The sequence below is a fragment of the Pseudophryne corroboree genome, chromosome 3, assembly GCF_028390025.1.
Source record: "Pseudophryne corroboree isolate aPseCor3 chromosome 3, aPseCor3.hap2, whole genome shotgun sequence".
Taxonomy (NCBI): Eukaryota; Metazoa; Chordata; class Amphibia; order Anura; family Myobatrachidae; genus Pseudophryne; species Pseudophryne corroboree.
This window is the reverse complement of record NC_086446.1, coordinates 777,040,136-777,052,725: the sequence shown is the minus strand read 5'-3', so window position 1 is coordinate 777,052,725 and position 12,590 is coordinate 777,040,136. Positions and strand designations below refer to the sequence as shown.

The window sequence follows — 12,590 nt, the reverse complement described above, 5'->3', positions numbered from 1 at the left end:
AGGACGGCTAGAGTCAGGAAAACTGACTTGCTGTTTATCCTGTATGCATCCAACAAGCTGGGTGCTCCTGCTTCAAAGCAAACTATTGCTCGCTGGATCTGTAACACGATTCAGCAGGCTCATTTTGCAGCTGGATTGCCGCATCCAAAATCGGTAAAAGCCCATTCCACAAGAAAGGTGGGCTCTTCTTGGGCGGCTGCCCGAGGGGTCTCGGCATTAAAGCTTTGCTGAGCAGCTACTTGGTCGGGTTCAAACACTTTTGCAAAATTCTACAAGTTTGATACCCTGGCTGAGGAGGACCTTGTGTTTGCTCATTCGGTGCTGCAGAGTCATCCGCACTCTCCCGCCCGTTTGGGAGCTTTGGTATAATCCCCATGGTTCTTACGGAGTCCCCAGCATCCACTAGGACGTTAGAGAAAATAAGATTTTACTTACCGGTAAATCTATTTCTCGTAGTCCGTAGTGGATGCTGGGCGCCCGTCCCAAGTGCGGACTTCTTCTGCAATACTTGTATATAGTTATTGCTTACATGAGGGTTATGTTATGGTTGCATCAGGTTTGTCTGATGCTATGTTGTTGTTCATACTGTTAACTGGGTAAGTTTATCACGAGTGATTGGTGTGGCTGGTATGAGTCTTACCCTGGTTTCCAAAATCCTTTCCTTGTACTGTCAGCTCTTCCGGGCACAGTTTCCTTAACTGAGGTCTGGAGGAGGGGCATAGAGGGAGGAGCCAGTGCACACCAGTAGTCCTAATTCTTTCTTAAAGTGCCCTGTCTCCTGCGGAGCCCGTCTGTTCCCCATGGTCCTTACGGAGTCCCCAGCATCCACTACGGACTACGAGAAATAGATTTACCGGTAAGTAAAATCTTATTTTTTACCTTTCTGGGTTCCTTCAGTGGTGGTCAGAAAACTGATTGTCATTTATAAATCCTCGTACTGTATGTAATACAGCCTACTGTTTGTTTTCTGTCAGTGCCATAATCCGCTCCAGCATCCGCAGTAAACCTTAGGTGAAACAAGGTTGGAAGATGTCTTCACTCTGAAGTCTTGTAAAATCTTTGTGATTGCTAATGTAGAACATAGATACAGTAGTGACTGCTTGATACACTTGTACTTGATTTTCCCCTTGTGCTGAGTAGTACTTGTCAATATGTTTTTGGTTTGTTGGAGAAAAGTCATGCAAGCGTGTGGATAATATAGTTAGGGCCGTGGTGGAAGTTGAACCTAAGACCTCAGTGCTGTGAGGCAGTCATGCTATTGTTTGTCTGGTCTCTAGCTTTCTTCCTGGTCCACTGGCTATAGGTCTATTGCATTCTGTGAACTTTATGGTGATGTGTACCGGAGGCTCACAGAGGAAGCAGCATTAACTACACCTGAATATAGGTTTACCTTTAATGACCAACCTTAACTATTCCAGAGACACAGGGATGATCTTCGTTGTCTATAGTATTGTCTGTAAGAAAACTTTTACTACGTTTGTTTCTGTATTGCATACAGGGTCAAGGAGATGCTCCCAGTGCCACCAAACCTACTACTGCTCGGTGGAGTGCCAGAAGGATGACTGGAAGGCTCATTCATTGATTTGCAAGCCATTGATGCCGTGAGTGACTGTTCTGAATTACCAATATTATCGCTGAGCGAGTACTACATACAGATGTAGCTGTACTTACCTGAGCTGCTGCTAATCGCACCCACGACTCATTGTCACGGTCTCATTGTGTATTCGCATCCATGACCCATTCACTTAGCATTGTGCTATTGCGGGTGTGAATAGTCGCAGCCCGGCGCACTGAGCAGGCTGGGCGATACTATATCTGTACGTATTATTGCTGATTCTCCACTTTATTCTTTTTAATACGAACAGTTTTCAAATCTTATAAAAATAAATAAATAAAAATTTAAAAAAGTGAGGACTGGTGTGTAATAGCACATACAATAAGGAACATTTCATTCCCGCCACTGCCCCAAAACCTTGGCCATAACCACAAATACAAGAAACCTATTAAATATCAACACTCCACTCATCCTGTGAGGCCAATTTCCACTCTCCTTATAGCACAGAAGCGTGGGTCGGAGTGTGGTCCGGTATTGGCCTATACTTTGTTCTCTGCTTACATAATGTCATGAATTTTTAAAACGGCCTCTTTTTCTGGAAAACATTTGGGTATAAGATATATGGAATTGCCTAATATCACCCTTAGTAGCAACTAAAATCCTTTACAAAGTGACAGAATTAACAATGCCCACCAGCTAGTGACACTATGCTCCAGGAATGGTGATGAAATGCATGTGATAGGGTTAAATCATAGACATTCTGTGACCAGCTAGTGGCACTATGGTCCAAGAATGGTGATGAAATGCGTGACATAGGGTAAATCATATACTTTCTCTTACGTCCTAGAGGATGCTGGGTTCCACATAAGTACCATGGGGTATAGACCGGTCCACTAGGAGCCACTGGCACTTTAAGAGTTTGAGAGTGTGGGCTGGCTCCTCCCTCTATGCCCCTCCTACCAGTCTCTGTTTAGAAAATGTGCCCGGAGGAGCCGGTCACAGCTAGGGGAGCTCCATAGGAGTTTCTCTAGTTTTATTATTATTCTTAGAGTTAGGCACAGGGAGGCTGCTGGCAACAGTCTCCCTGCTTCGTGGGACTTAGAGGGGGGAGTAGTGTACAACCCTGAGAGGTTAATGGCTACTATCTCCGCTGACAGGACACTGAGCTCCTGAGGGTGGTGATCGTTAGCCGCCCGAAGCGACCGCTCACTCCGCAGAATGCCGCCACCCCCTAAAAGAGCCAGAAGATTCTGGTGGTGAGTGAGTCACCGGCGCTCCGACAAGCGGGGAGCCGGTGTGAATGGCGGCAACAGGGTGGAAGCGCAGTACTGACTGCGCTCCAGAGAGCTCAGTGGTACACAGTGCGGCGCTATAAGGGGCGCCCTGAACCAGCGCAAACACCCTACACTGGTCACTCAAGGTTGTCAGGGACCCCGGTTATGCTGCCAGCCATACCTCAGGCCAGTATAAAGAATTGAAAGTGCGGGAAGATGCGCCATGTTCAAGGGGCGGAGCTTCTCCTCAGAGCAGACCCAGCGGCTTCCAGCGCCATTTTCTCCCTGCAAACACAGCTACAAAGATGCTAACTGGGAGTGCTGTCCCTCCAGACGACTCCAGCTATCCTGCGCGGTACCAGGGGGTTGTAGAAGGGGGGAGGGGGGGTCTGTGAATTAATGTGTAGTCTATTAAGGGTACACAGTCAGCGCCAGGTATTTTGTTTACAACTGCCTAATTAAGCGCTGTGTGTGTGTTGGCTCCAAGCTCTGTGGTTCTCTGGGGGGGGGGGGGGGGGGGGGGAGAACTGTGTCTGACTTTCCCTGTGTGTATGTTCTCTCACATAGCTATGTCCTAGGGCTCTGTGTCTTATGCTGCATAGGAAGTTTCTTCTCCAGAGGAATCCATTCAATGTACCCAGGAATGTAATGTCTTGTCTCAGGCTTCTATCTCTGAGCCAGAATGGCTGACTTCAATTAAGGGAATGATCTCTCAGATTGCTGCTAGGGTGGCTCATACTGAGTCCTAAACTTAGGTTTTATAGAATTCTATGGCAGTTTGGCCAGGTTCCTGTTCCTTCTAAAGCCCCTAGCATATACCCAAAGAAACGTGCGCTTGCCCAGATTATGCAAGCCGACACGGATACCGAGTCTGATACTGTAGACGGTGATGGGGATTTACTGAGGGGGGCGGCATCCCTTGCAAAGGGGGTGCAGCTCATAATTGAGGTCATTAGAGATGTATTAAACATTACTGACAAACCACCTGAGCAGGTTGAGGAGGCTTACTTCAGACAATAAGAAAGCCTCACTAACCTTCACTGCGTCTAAAAAATTAAACGCCCTATTTGAAAAATCCTGGAAATCCCCGGAGAAAAAATTCCAGATTCCCAAGAGGGTTGCTTTTCCCTTCCCTGAGGAGGATAGAAAAAATGGGAAAACGCACCCATAGTTGACGCATCTGTTTCCAGGCTGTCAAAAAAGGTAGTGTTTCCTCTTCCCGGATCTACCGCGTTAAAAGAACCGGCTGATCGTAAAATTGACACTACGCTCAAATCCATATACACGGCTTCAGGGGTGGCGTTAAGGCCTACTATTGCCTGTGCATGGATTTCTAAAGCTATAGTAAAGTGATCGGGCACGTTACTAGAAGACTTAGATACAATGGACAGAAGTGACATTGAACTGTTTTTACGTAACATACAGGATTCTGCGGGTTTCATGGTGGAGTCCATGAAGGACCTGGCTACGCTGAATGCAAGGATATCTTCCATGTCGGTCTCAGTTCGCAGGGGACTGCAGACGCGGAATCCAGGACAAGTGTGGAGAACCTACCCTTCACAGGTCAGGCTCTCTTTGGGGAAGCGTTGGATGCGTGGATTTCCACGGCTACCGCGGGTAAGTCACCTTTTCTTCCCTCAGCTGCCCCTTCTATGAAGAAACCCTTTTCTTCCTCGGCATCGCAGTGTTCTAGTAACGTGCCCGATCCTTTCGGACTGATGAGATGAAAAAGTCCAAGCCTCCTACCACTTTCTTTAGAGGTGGTCGGGCAAAATGCAAGAAGCCTGCTCCTGCAGGCTCCCAGGACCAGGAGCTTGCTACTGGTTCCTCAAATCCTCAGCATGACGGTGGACCGCACAGCCTGGAGAACGGGTTGGTGGGTGCGACACTCAGACGTTTTAGCCATGTCTGGGTGTCGTCCGGCCTGGATCCCTGGGTACAGGATATTGTGTCCCAGGGGTACAGACTGGAGTATCAAGAACTCCTGCCTCACTGATTCTTCAAATCAGGCTTGCCAGCTTTACTGACAGACAGGGCTATCCTACAGGAAGCCATCCAAAAATTAAAAAAGTCAGAGGTCATTGTTCCAGTTCCACCTCATAAGCAACATATGGGCTACTATTCAAACCTTTTCGTGGTACCGAAACCGGATGGTTTGGGCAGACCGATTTTGAACTTGAAATCGTTAAACCCTTATTTGAGGGAGTTCATATTCAAAATGGAGTCTCTGAGAGCAGTGATCTCAGGTCTGGAGGAGGGAGAGTTCCTGGTATCCCTGGCTATCAAGGATGCATACCTCCACATCCCGTTTCGGCCGCCTCATCAGGCTTATCTCAGATTTGCACTGTTAGATAGTCACTATCAGTTTCAGGCACTGCCATTCGGGCACTCCATAGCACCGAGGGTGTTCACCAAGGTGATGGCAGAGATGATGGTTCTCCTCCGCAGACAGGGAGTGAACATAATTCCATATCTCGACGATCTGCTGATAAACGCATCTTACAGGGAGAAGTTGTTGCAGTCCATTGCTCTCAATACTCGTTTGCCCAGGAACATGGTTGGATTGTGAACCTTCCAAAGTCACATTTGGAACCGAAGAGGAGATTCTTTCCTGGGGACGATCCTCGACACGGAAGTGCAGAGGGTGTTTCTACCGGTGGAGAAAGCGTTGGTGATCCAAACTATGGTCCGGAATGTCTTGAATCCTGCACGGGTATCGGTTCATCAGTGCATTCGCCTTCTGGGGAAGATGGTTGCCTGCTACGAGGCTCTTCGGTACGGAAGATTTCATGCACTGTTCTTCCAACTGGATCTCCTGGATAAGTGGTCGGGATCTCACCTACACATGCATCAGAGGATTATTCTGTCGCCGACAGCTAGGATCTCACTCCTATGGTGGCTGCAAATGCTTCACCTTCTAGAGGGCCGCAAGTTCGGGATTCAGAACTGGATCCTTCTAACCACGGATGCAAGTCTCAGTTGGGGCACAGTCACCCAACGGGATACCTTGAAAGGAAGGTGGTCAGGTCTGGACTCCATTTTTCCAATCAACATTCTGTAACTAATGGCCGTGTACAACGGTCTTCTACAAGCGGCACATCTTCTACAAGATCGGGCCATTCAAGTGCAGTCGGACAATGTAACGACGGTGGCCTACATAAACCGACAGGGCGGAACGAAGAGCAGAGCTGCAATGTCAGAGGTAAAAAGAATCCTCCTCTGGGCAGAAAGACGCGCCTTGGCGCTGTCAGCAGTCTTCATTCTGGGAGTGGACAACTGGGAAGCGGACTTCCTCAGCAGACACTATCTTCATCTAGGAGGGTGGGGCATCATCCAGAGGTGTTCACGGAGGTGACAAATCTTTAGGGTGTACCTCAAATAGACATGATGGCCTTCTGTCTCAACAAGAAGCTATGGAGGTACTGTTCCATGTCAAGAGACCCAGTGGCAGTGGACGCCCTAGTGACTCCGTGGGTGTTACAGTCAGTGTACGGGTTTCCTCCATTTCCACTCATTCCAAGGATTCTAAAACTCATAAAGAGAACAAGAGTTCAGGCAATCCTCATTGCTCCGTACTGGCCAAGGAGGTCTTGGTATGCGGATCTTCTGGATATACTGCTGAAAGATCAGAGGCCTCTTCCTCTTCGGGAGGACCTTCTGCAACAGGGGCCGTTCGCTTATCAAGATTTACCGCGGCTACATTTGACGTCATGGAGGTTGAACGCCAGATATTAGATCGGAAGGGCATTCCGAACAAGGTTATTCGTACCCTGAGACAGGCTAGGAAAGGAGTTGCGTCTAAACGTTACCATCGCATTTAGAAAACGTATGTGTCTTGGTGTGAATCCAAGAAGTTTCCTACGGTGGAGTTTCAACTGGGACGGTTTCTCCTCTTCCTGCAAGCAGGTGTGGATATGGGCCTGAGTTTGGGATTCATAAAGGTCCAGCTTTCGGCCTTATCCATTTTCATCCAGAAATTGGCTTCTCTCCCTGAGGTTCAGACTTTCTTGAAAGGGGTACTACACATCCAACCTCCCTTTGTGCCACCTACGTCACCCTTGGATCTTAACGTGGTGTTACATTTCCTCCAATCGGATTGGTTTGAGCCTCTACAGGAGGTTGAGGTCAAGTTTCTCACATGGAAGGCTTTCACTTGGTTGGCCTTAGCTTCTGCTAGACGTGTGTCGGTGTTGGGGGGCTTTGTCTTGTAAAAGTCTTTACTTGATATTCCATGAAGATAGAGCTGAGCTCCGGACATGTCAGCAGTTCCTTCCAAGGTTGTGTCGGCTTTTCATATCTACCAACCTATTGTGGTGCCAGTTGCTACTGACTACTCAATTCCATCAAAGTCCTTGGATGTTGTAAGGGCTCTGAAGATATGTGAAGAGAACTGCTCGTCACAGAAAGTCGGACTCTGTTTGTCCTGTATGATCCCAAGAAAATTGGGTGCCCTGCTTCTAAGCAGACAATCTCTTGCTGGATCAGGTTCTACGGCAGGATTGCCGTGTCCAAAATCTGTTAAGGTTCACTCTATTTATAAAGTGGGTTCTTCCTGGGCGGCTGCCTGGGGTATCTCAGCTTTACAACTTTGCCGAGCGGCTACTTGGTCTGGGTCGAACACGTTTGCTAAGTTCTACAAGTTCGATTCTTTGGCCTCTGAGGACCTAAAGATTGGTCAATCAGTTCTGCAGGAGTCTCGGCGCTCTCCCTCCCGTTCTTGGAGCATCCCCATGGTACTAATGTGGACCCCAGCATCCTCTAGGACGTTAGAGAAAATAGGATTTTAATTACCTACCGGTAAATCCTTTTCTCGTAGTCCATAGAGGATGCTGGGCGCCCGCCCAGCGCTTGTGATCCTGCAGTGGTTACTTAGTTCAGTACGGCTTTGTTCTTGGTTAAGTACTGTTTTTCTTACTTGGTTTAGTACTTTTATTCAGCTGTTGCTGAGGTTGTTCAGGCTAGTTTGCTTGGTTTGCCTCGTTTGTGTGAGCTGGTGTAAATCTCTATCTGTGTATAATCCTTCTCTCGAAGTTGTCCTTCTCCTCGGGCACAGTTTCTAGACTGAGTCTGGTAGGAGGGGCATAGAGGGAGGAGCCAGCCCACACTATCAAACTCTTAAAGTGCCAATGGCTCCTGGTGGACCCGTCTATACCCCATGGTACTAATGTGGACCCCCAGCATCCTCTACGGACTACGAGAAAAGGATTTACCGGTAGGTAATTAAAATCCTATTTTTTCTTCTCAATTAGTAACAGCTTATGGGGGTGTTTCAGACCTGATCGTTGCTGTGCACAGCGGACGATCAGCGATTAACTGCGTATGCACCGCAATGCGCTTGTGTGTCGCCAAACAGGCATCACCGGTCAGTGACAGGCTGGCGTGACATTTCTAATCACACAGCCACGGAAGAGGATGTTTGGGGGTGGCAACTGACAGTTTTCTCGGAGTGTCAGTGGAAACGCAGGCGTGGCCAAGCGTTTTCAGGACGGATATGTGATGTCAGCTCCGGCCCCGATTAGCCCGTTCTGATAGCACTGTAGGAATAAGTCCTGCAGATGCGCACACTGGTAAAAACTATCCACCGGTGAGTCAGGTGCGAACAGATTTGCAGCTGTCCGCTGACTGAGGGATTTTTTTTCAGCTCGCTGTACACATGCGATCGCACACTTGCACGGCGACTATACACTCCCCTTTGGGCGGCGACTATCTGATCGCAGGACAACAATTTTAGCAGCCTAGCGATTAGGTCTGAATCACCCCCTATGTCTAGAATGCAGTGTAACCTGGCTGTTTCTATAATGCGGTTCTGATCCTGCTAACAAGCTTATGCAAAATCATTCCAGAAAAGGGCCAAATGGGGACAGATTGGCAAGTGGAGAAGGAGAAACACTATACCCAAAGGTAACAAGCTATGAGCATGTTCTAGTGATGTTAGCTACTTGCTTAAAACAGAAATATTGTGTATGTGTATCAAGATTGTCAATATTGTGTGCGCATAGATTTATCAGATATAGAGCTTTATACCCATGAGCTCTCATTTGGGGACTCCTGAGAGATGAGCGGTCCCCACCACATAATCAGTCATCCTCATACCAGTATTCCCAGCCTAGACCGAGCCAGACGCAGGACCTCATAAGTGCATTTATCATCAAACTGCAGACTTTTCAGGTGTGGAATAATATGGAAATTAAGGGTCGTGGGTATGCATGTAAATGAGACAGTCGTACCTTTTGGATTATATTTCATAAATCAGTGGATTTATAAAAAAAAAAAGTATCTTTCTGCAGCGGGGTACACTGGGTTCCACAGGTAATAACATTGGGGTGCAGAGTAGGATCTTGATCCGAGGCACCAACACGCTCAAAGCTTTGACTGTTCCCAAGATGCTAAGCATCGCCTCCTCTATAACCCCGCCTCCGTGCACAGGAGTTCAGTTTGTAAGTTGGTGCCTGCAGTGCAGACAGCTAACAGGCAGGGCTAGTCCAGCAGCCCTGAAAGAGCTTTAAAAAAGTGAAGATTGAAGACTTCAAGGGCTGCAGCAGAGGCACTATATATGTTAGATGTCATTGACATCTCCTGCTGCAGCTCCATCACCTCCCCTAGCGGCGCTGTATACTCCCGTGCCCCTGGTTGCCGGGTACTTACAGCGAAGGCTACGGTTCTCTATATCAGGCACACACACCAGCCGCAGCTCTCCAGGATCGCGTGGCCGCACTCAGGGAGGAGGTAAGAGGGTCCCTAAGACGGGACTCGCTGGAAATCGCGATCCGGCGAGTCCGTGGACACTGTGGTAGTACAGGGACCCCACTAGATCACCAGGGCAGGGGCACAGGTCGGTTTTTACTAGAAACCGTTAACATATGGCCCGCAGTACCCGGTTGTGATGTCCAGCAAGGGGATAAGGCTCTGACCTGTAGCTCCTCCCCCAGGCCCAGGGCGCCATTTAGCGTAAATGTTCCCGCCCTGGAGCTGCATCTCTCTCTCTCCCTCCCTCACTCGCTGTCGGCGTTTGGGCACCATTACTGCATGCTGAGCTGATCCTGGGACTATTTGGACAAAGCCTCCTCTGTAAAGCCGCCTGCATGTCAGCGCTATGCCTTTTACAGGACACTTGAGTATTCTACATGTCTGACCGGGTTAGTTAAGAAACAGTGCATTACTTCAGGGTTATGTAGTACAAGTACCCTGTGATATACATCCAGTCTTTACTGTGCATTGATATATCTATTGATGTATATAGCTTTACTTAGTATTGCTTGTCCAGTGCAGTTTTAGTGCTTGTCATAATTTCTGCATTGTACATGTGACTATGTGTGTGCATATAGCTGCTGCGTGATTTCTATTCCTTGTATCTCACTCAGATTGCTATCCCTATATTCTGTACCCTGAGGGGGGCTAAGTGCGTCAGGGTTATTTGATACAGGTATTTCACAGGATATACTTATTGTGTATTTTTCTCTGTGATTTTTAGTCACTATATACCTCTTGAATCCTCTGTCTGTGCTATCACAGGGGTTCTTGATTAGGTATTATACTGCTGATATTGTACTGTGTTGCCCGTCGTTCACGCTTTCATATTATGTCAGCTTCAAGGGACGACTGTTCTGCGGCTGCAGACACATTGGAGGAAAACATAGCAGCGGAGGGTTCAGGATCTGGGGGCTCCCTGCCCCCCAGTAGGGCCGTAGCAATGGGGGTCCATAATGATCCACCTTGGGCTACTTTTTCCTCTCTACTGAATACGCAGGTAACTAGACTTGAACCCCCTATGGGACCTCAGGTGCCAGTACAGCCACATATTGTCCCTGCGGTTAATCCGCCATGGTCAGATCTCCTGTCCACTCAGTTACAGCAATTGAATCACTCGCTGAACAGAAAAAAACCTAACCCTCGCCTGCCTAAGACCAAGGGGTCCTCTAAGCGGGCCATTACTTCCTCACAATCCACCCATGTTCCAGACAGTTCGTCTGATGAAGATGGCGTATATACTGACCCCTCAGACACTGACCCAGATGCTTCTGATGGGGAATCTGTTTCGCAGGTGGATGTTCCTGACTTATTGGAGGCTATCGGGCTGTTTCTTCAAATTGATGATGACCCAGAACCCGTTGTTACCTCTAAGAAACCGGATAGGTTTAAACATCAGAAGATTGTTAAAATAAGTTTTGCCTCATTCCGACCATTTAGTTGACATACGTCAGGAATCCTGGGAAAATCCAGGAGAGAAATTCACACCCCACAAGAAGATGCTGGCTCGCTATCCCCTCGCTGCGGAGCTAAGTAAGAATTGGGAAACACCCTCGCCGGTGGATTCGCAAGTGGCGCGGCTGGTGGTGTCCTCTGCTCTGCCTGTAACTACCGTCACCTCTCTGAAAGAACAGACGGATAAGCGTGTGGAGGGTTGCTATTTACACCCTCGCAGGAGCTGTGCATTGACCCACTATTGCAGCTACTTGGGCTGCAGAAGCTATTGAAGCGTGGGCTCAGGAGGTGGAAGCAGAGCTGCCATCCAACTTTTCTGATAATGCTAGACATTGTCTCTCGTATATTGTCACAGCATCTCATTACATTAAGGAGGTGGCTTCTGGTGCCGGTATTCTGGCGGCCAAGGCTTCTACTATGTCCATTTTGGCTCGCCGGATTCTATGGTTTCGGTCCTGGTCTGTGGATCTAGACTCTAAGAAAACCCTGGAGACATTCTTTTTGGTGAGGATCTCAACAAGATTGTGGCTGACTTAGCTTCTGCTAAGACGACGTGTCTACCTAGTACTGCTCCTTTGGTCCCAAAGGTTAAGAGTACTTCCTTTCGTTCCTTTCGTCCTCCAGGTAAAGCAAAGGGTTAGGCGTACCCGAAACAGGCTTGCACTTCCAAAAGCACTAAGCCCAAACCTAAACGTGCCTAGGCTGCCCGTCAGCCTGCTTCCAAATTAGACAAGCCTGCTGCATGACGGGGCGTGCCTCCCCCTGGGTGATCCCAGGGTGTGAGGCCGACTTCTATGGATTACCCAGGAATCTTTGAAGACCACTTCAGATGCCTGGGTACGGGAAGTCGTCACTCACGGATACGCCATATCCTTCAAGAATCGTCCCCCTCATTGATTTTGCCTAACAGACATCCCTTCGGATCAGGTGATGGCAAAAACTCTTCATTTGGTGGTACAATCCCTCCTGTACACAGGAGTAGTAGTACCGGTGCCTCTGACTCAGAGAGGCAAGGGGTACTATTCACCGCTGTTCCTAGTCCCGAAACCGAATGGTTCCTTCCGGCCCATTCTCAACCTAAAGTCCTTGAACAAATTAGTGAGAGTCTCCAAGTTTCAGATGGAAACTCTTCGCTCTATTGTTCTAGCTTTGGAGCCTGGGGACTATATGGGTTCTCTGGACATACAGGATGCTTATCTCCATATTCCTATTTCTCTTACGTCCTAGAGGATGCTGGGGTCCATATTAGTACCATGGGGTATAGACGGGTCCACCAGGAGCCATTGGCACTTTAAGAGTTTGAGAGTGTGGGCTGGCTCCTCCCTCTATGCCCCTCCTACCAGACCCTGTTTAGAAAATGTGCCCGGAGGAGCCAGTCACAGCTAGGGGAGCTCTCCAGAGTTTCCCTAGAAGAGCTTTATATAGAGTTTATTATTTTACAGGGAGGCTGCTGGCAACAGCCTCCCTGCTTCGTGGGGGGGGGGGGGGGTGGGGGGCGGGGGGAAGAGTAGTGTCTGCCCTGCGGGGTCTGAGCCACTTACTCCGCTGACAGGACATTG

At 48.5% G+C, this 12,590-nt stretch overlaps 1 protein-coding gene across 3 annotated transcripts in view; it reads left to right on the top strand.

Annotated features, from left to right (window-relative positions):
* TDRD1 (tudor domain containing 1) overlaps positions 1-12,590 on the top strand; it is a 522,012-nt gene that overhangs the window by 176,061 nt on the left and 333,361 nt on the right. For all 3 annotated transcript variants that reach the window (XM_063962552.1, XM_063962550.1, XM_063962551.1), the window contains 2 exons: positions 1,499-1,601; positions 8,673-8,730. In XM_063962552.1, the coding sequence (XP_063818622.1) occupies positions 1,499-1,601; positions 8,673-8,730 (161 nt within the window). The remainder of the gene's footprint in view (positions 1-1,498; positions 1,602-8,672; positions 8,731-12,590) is intronic.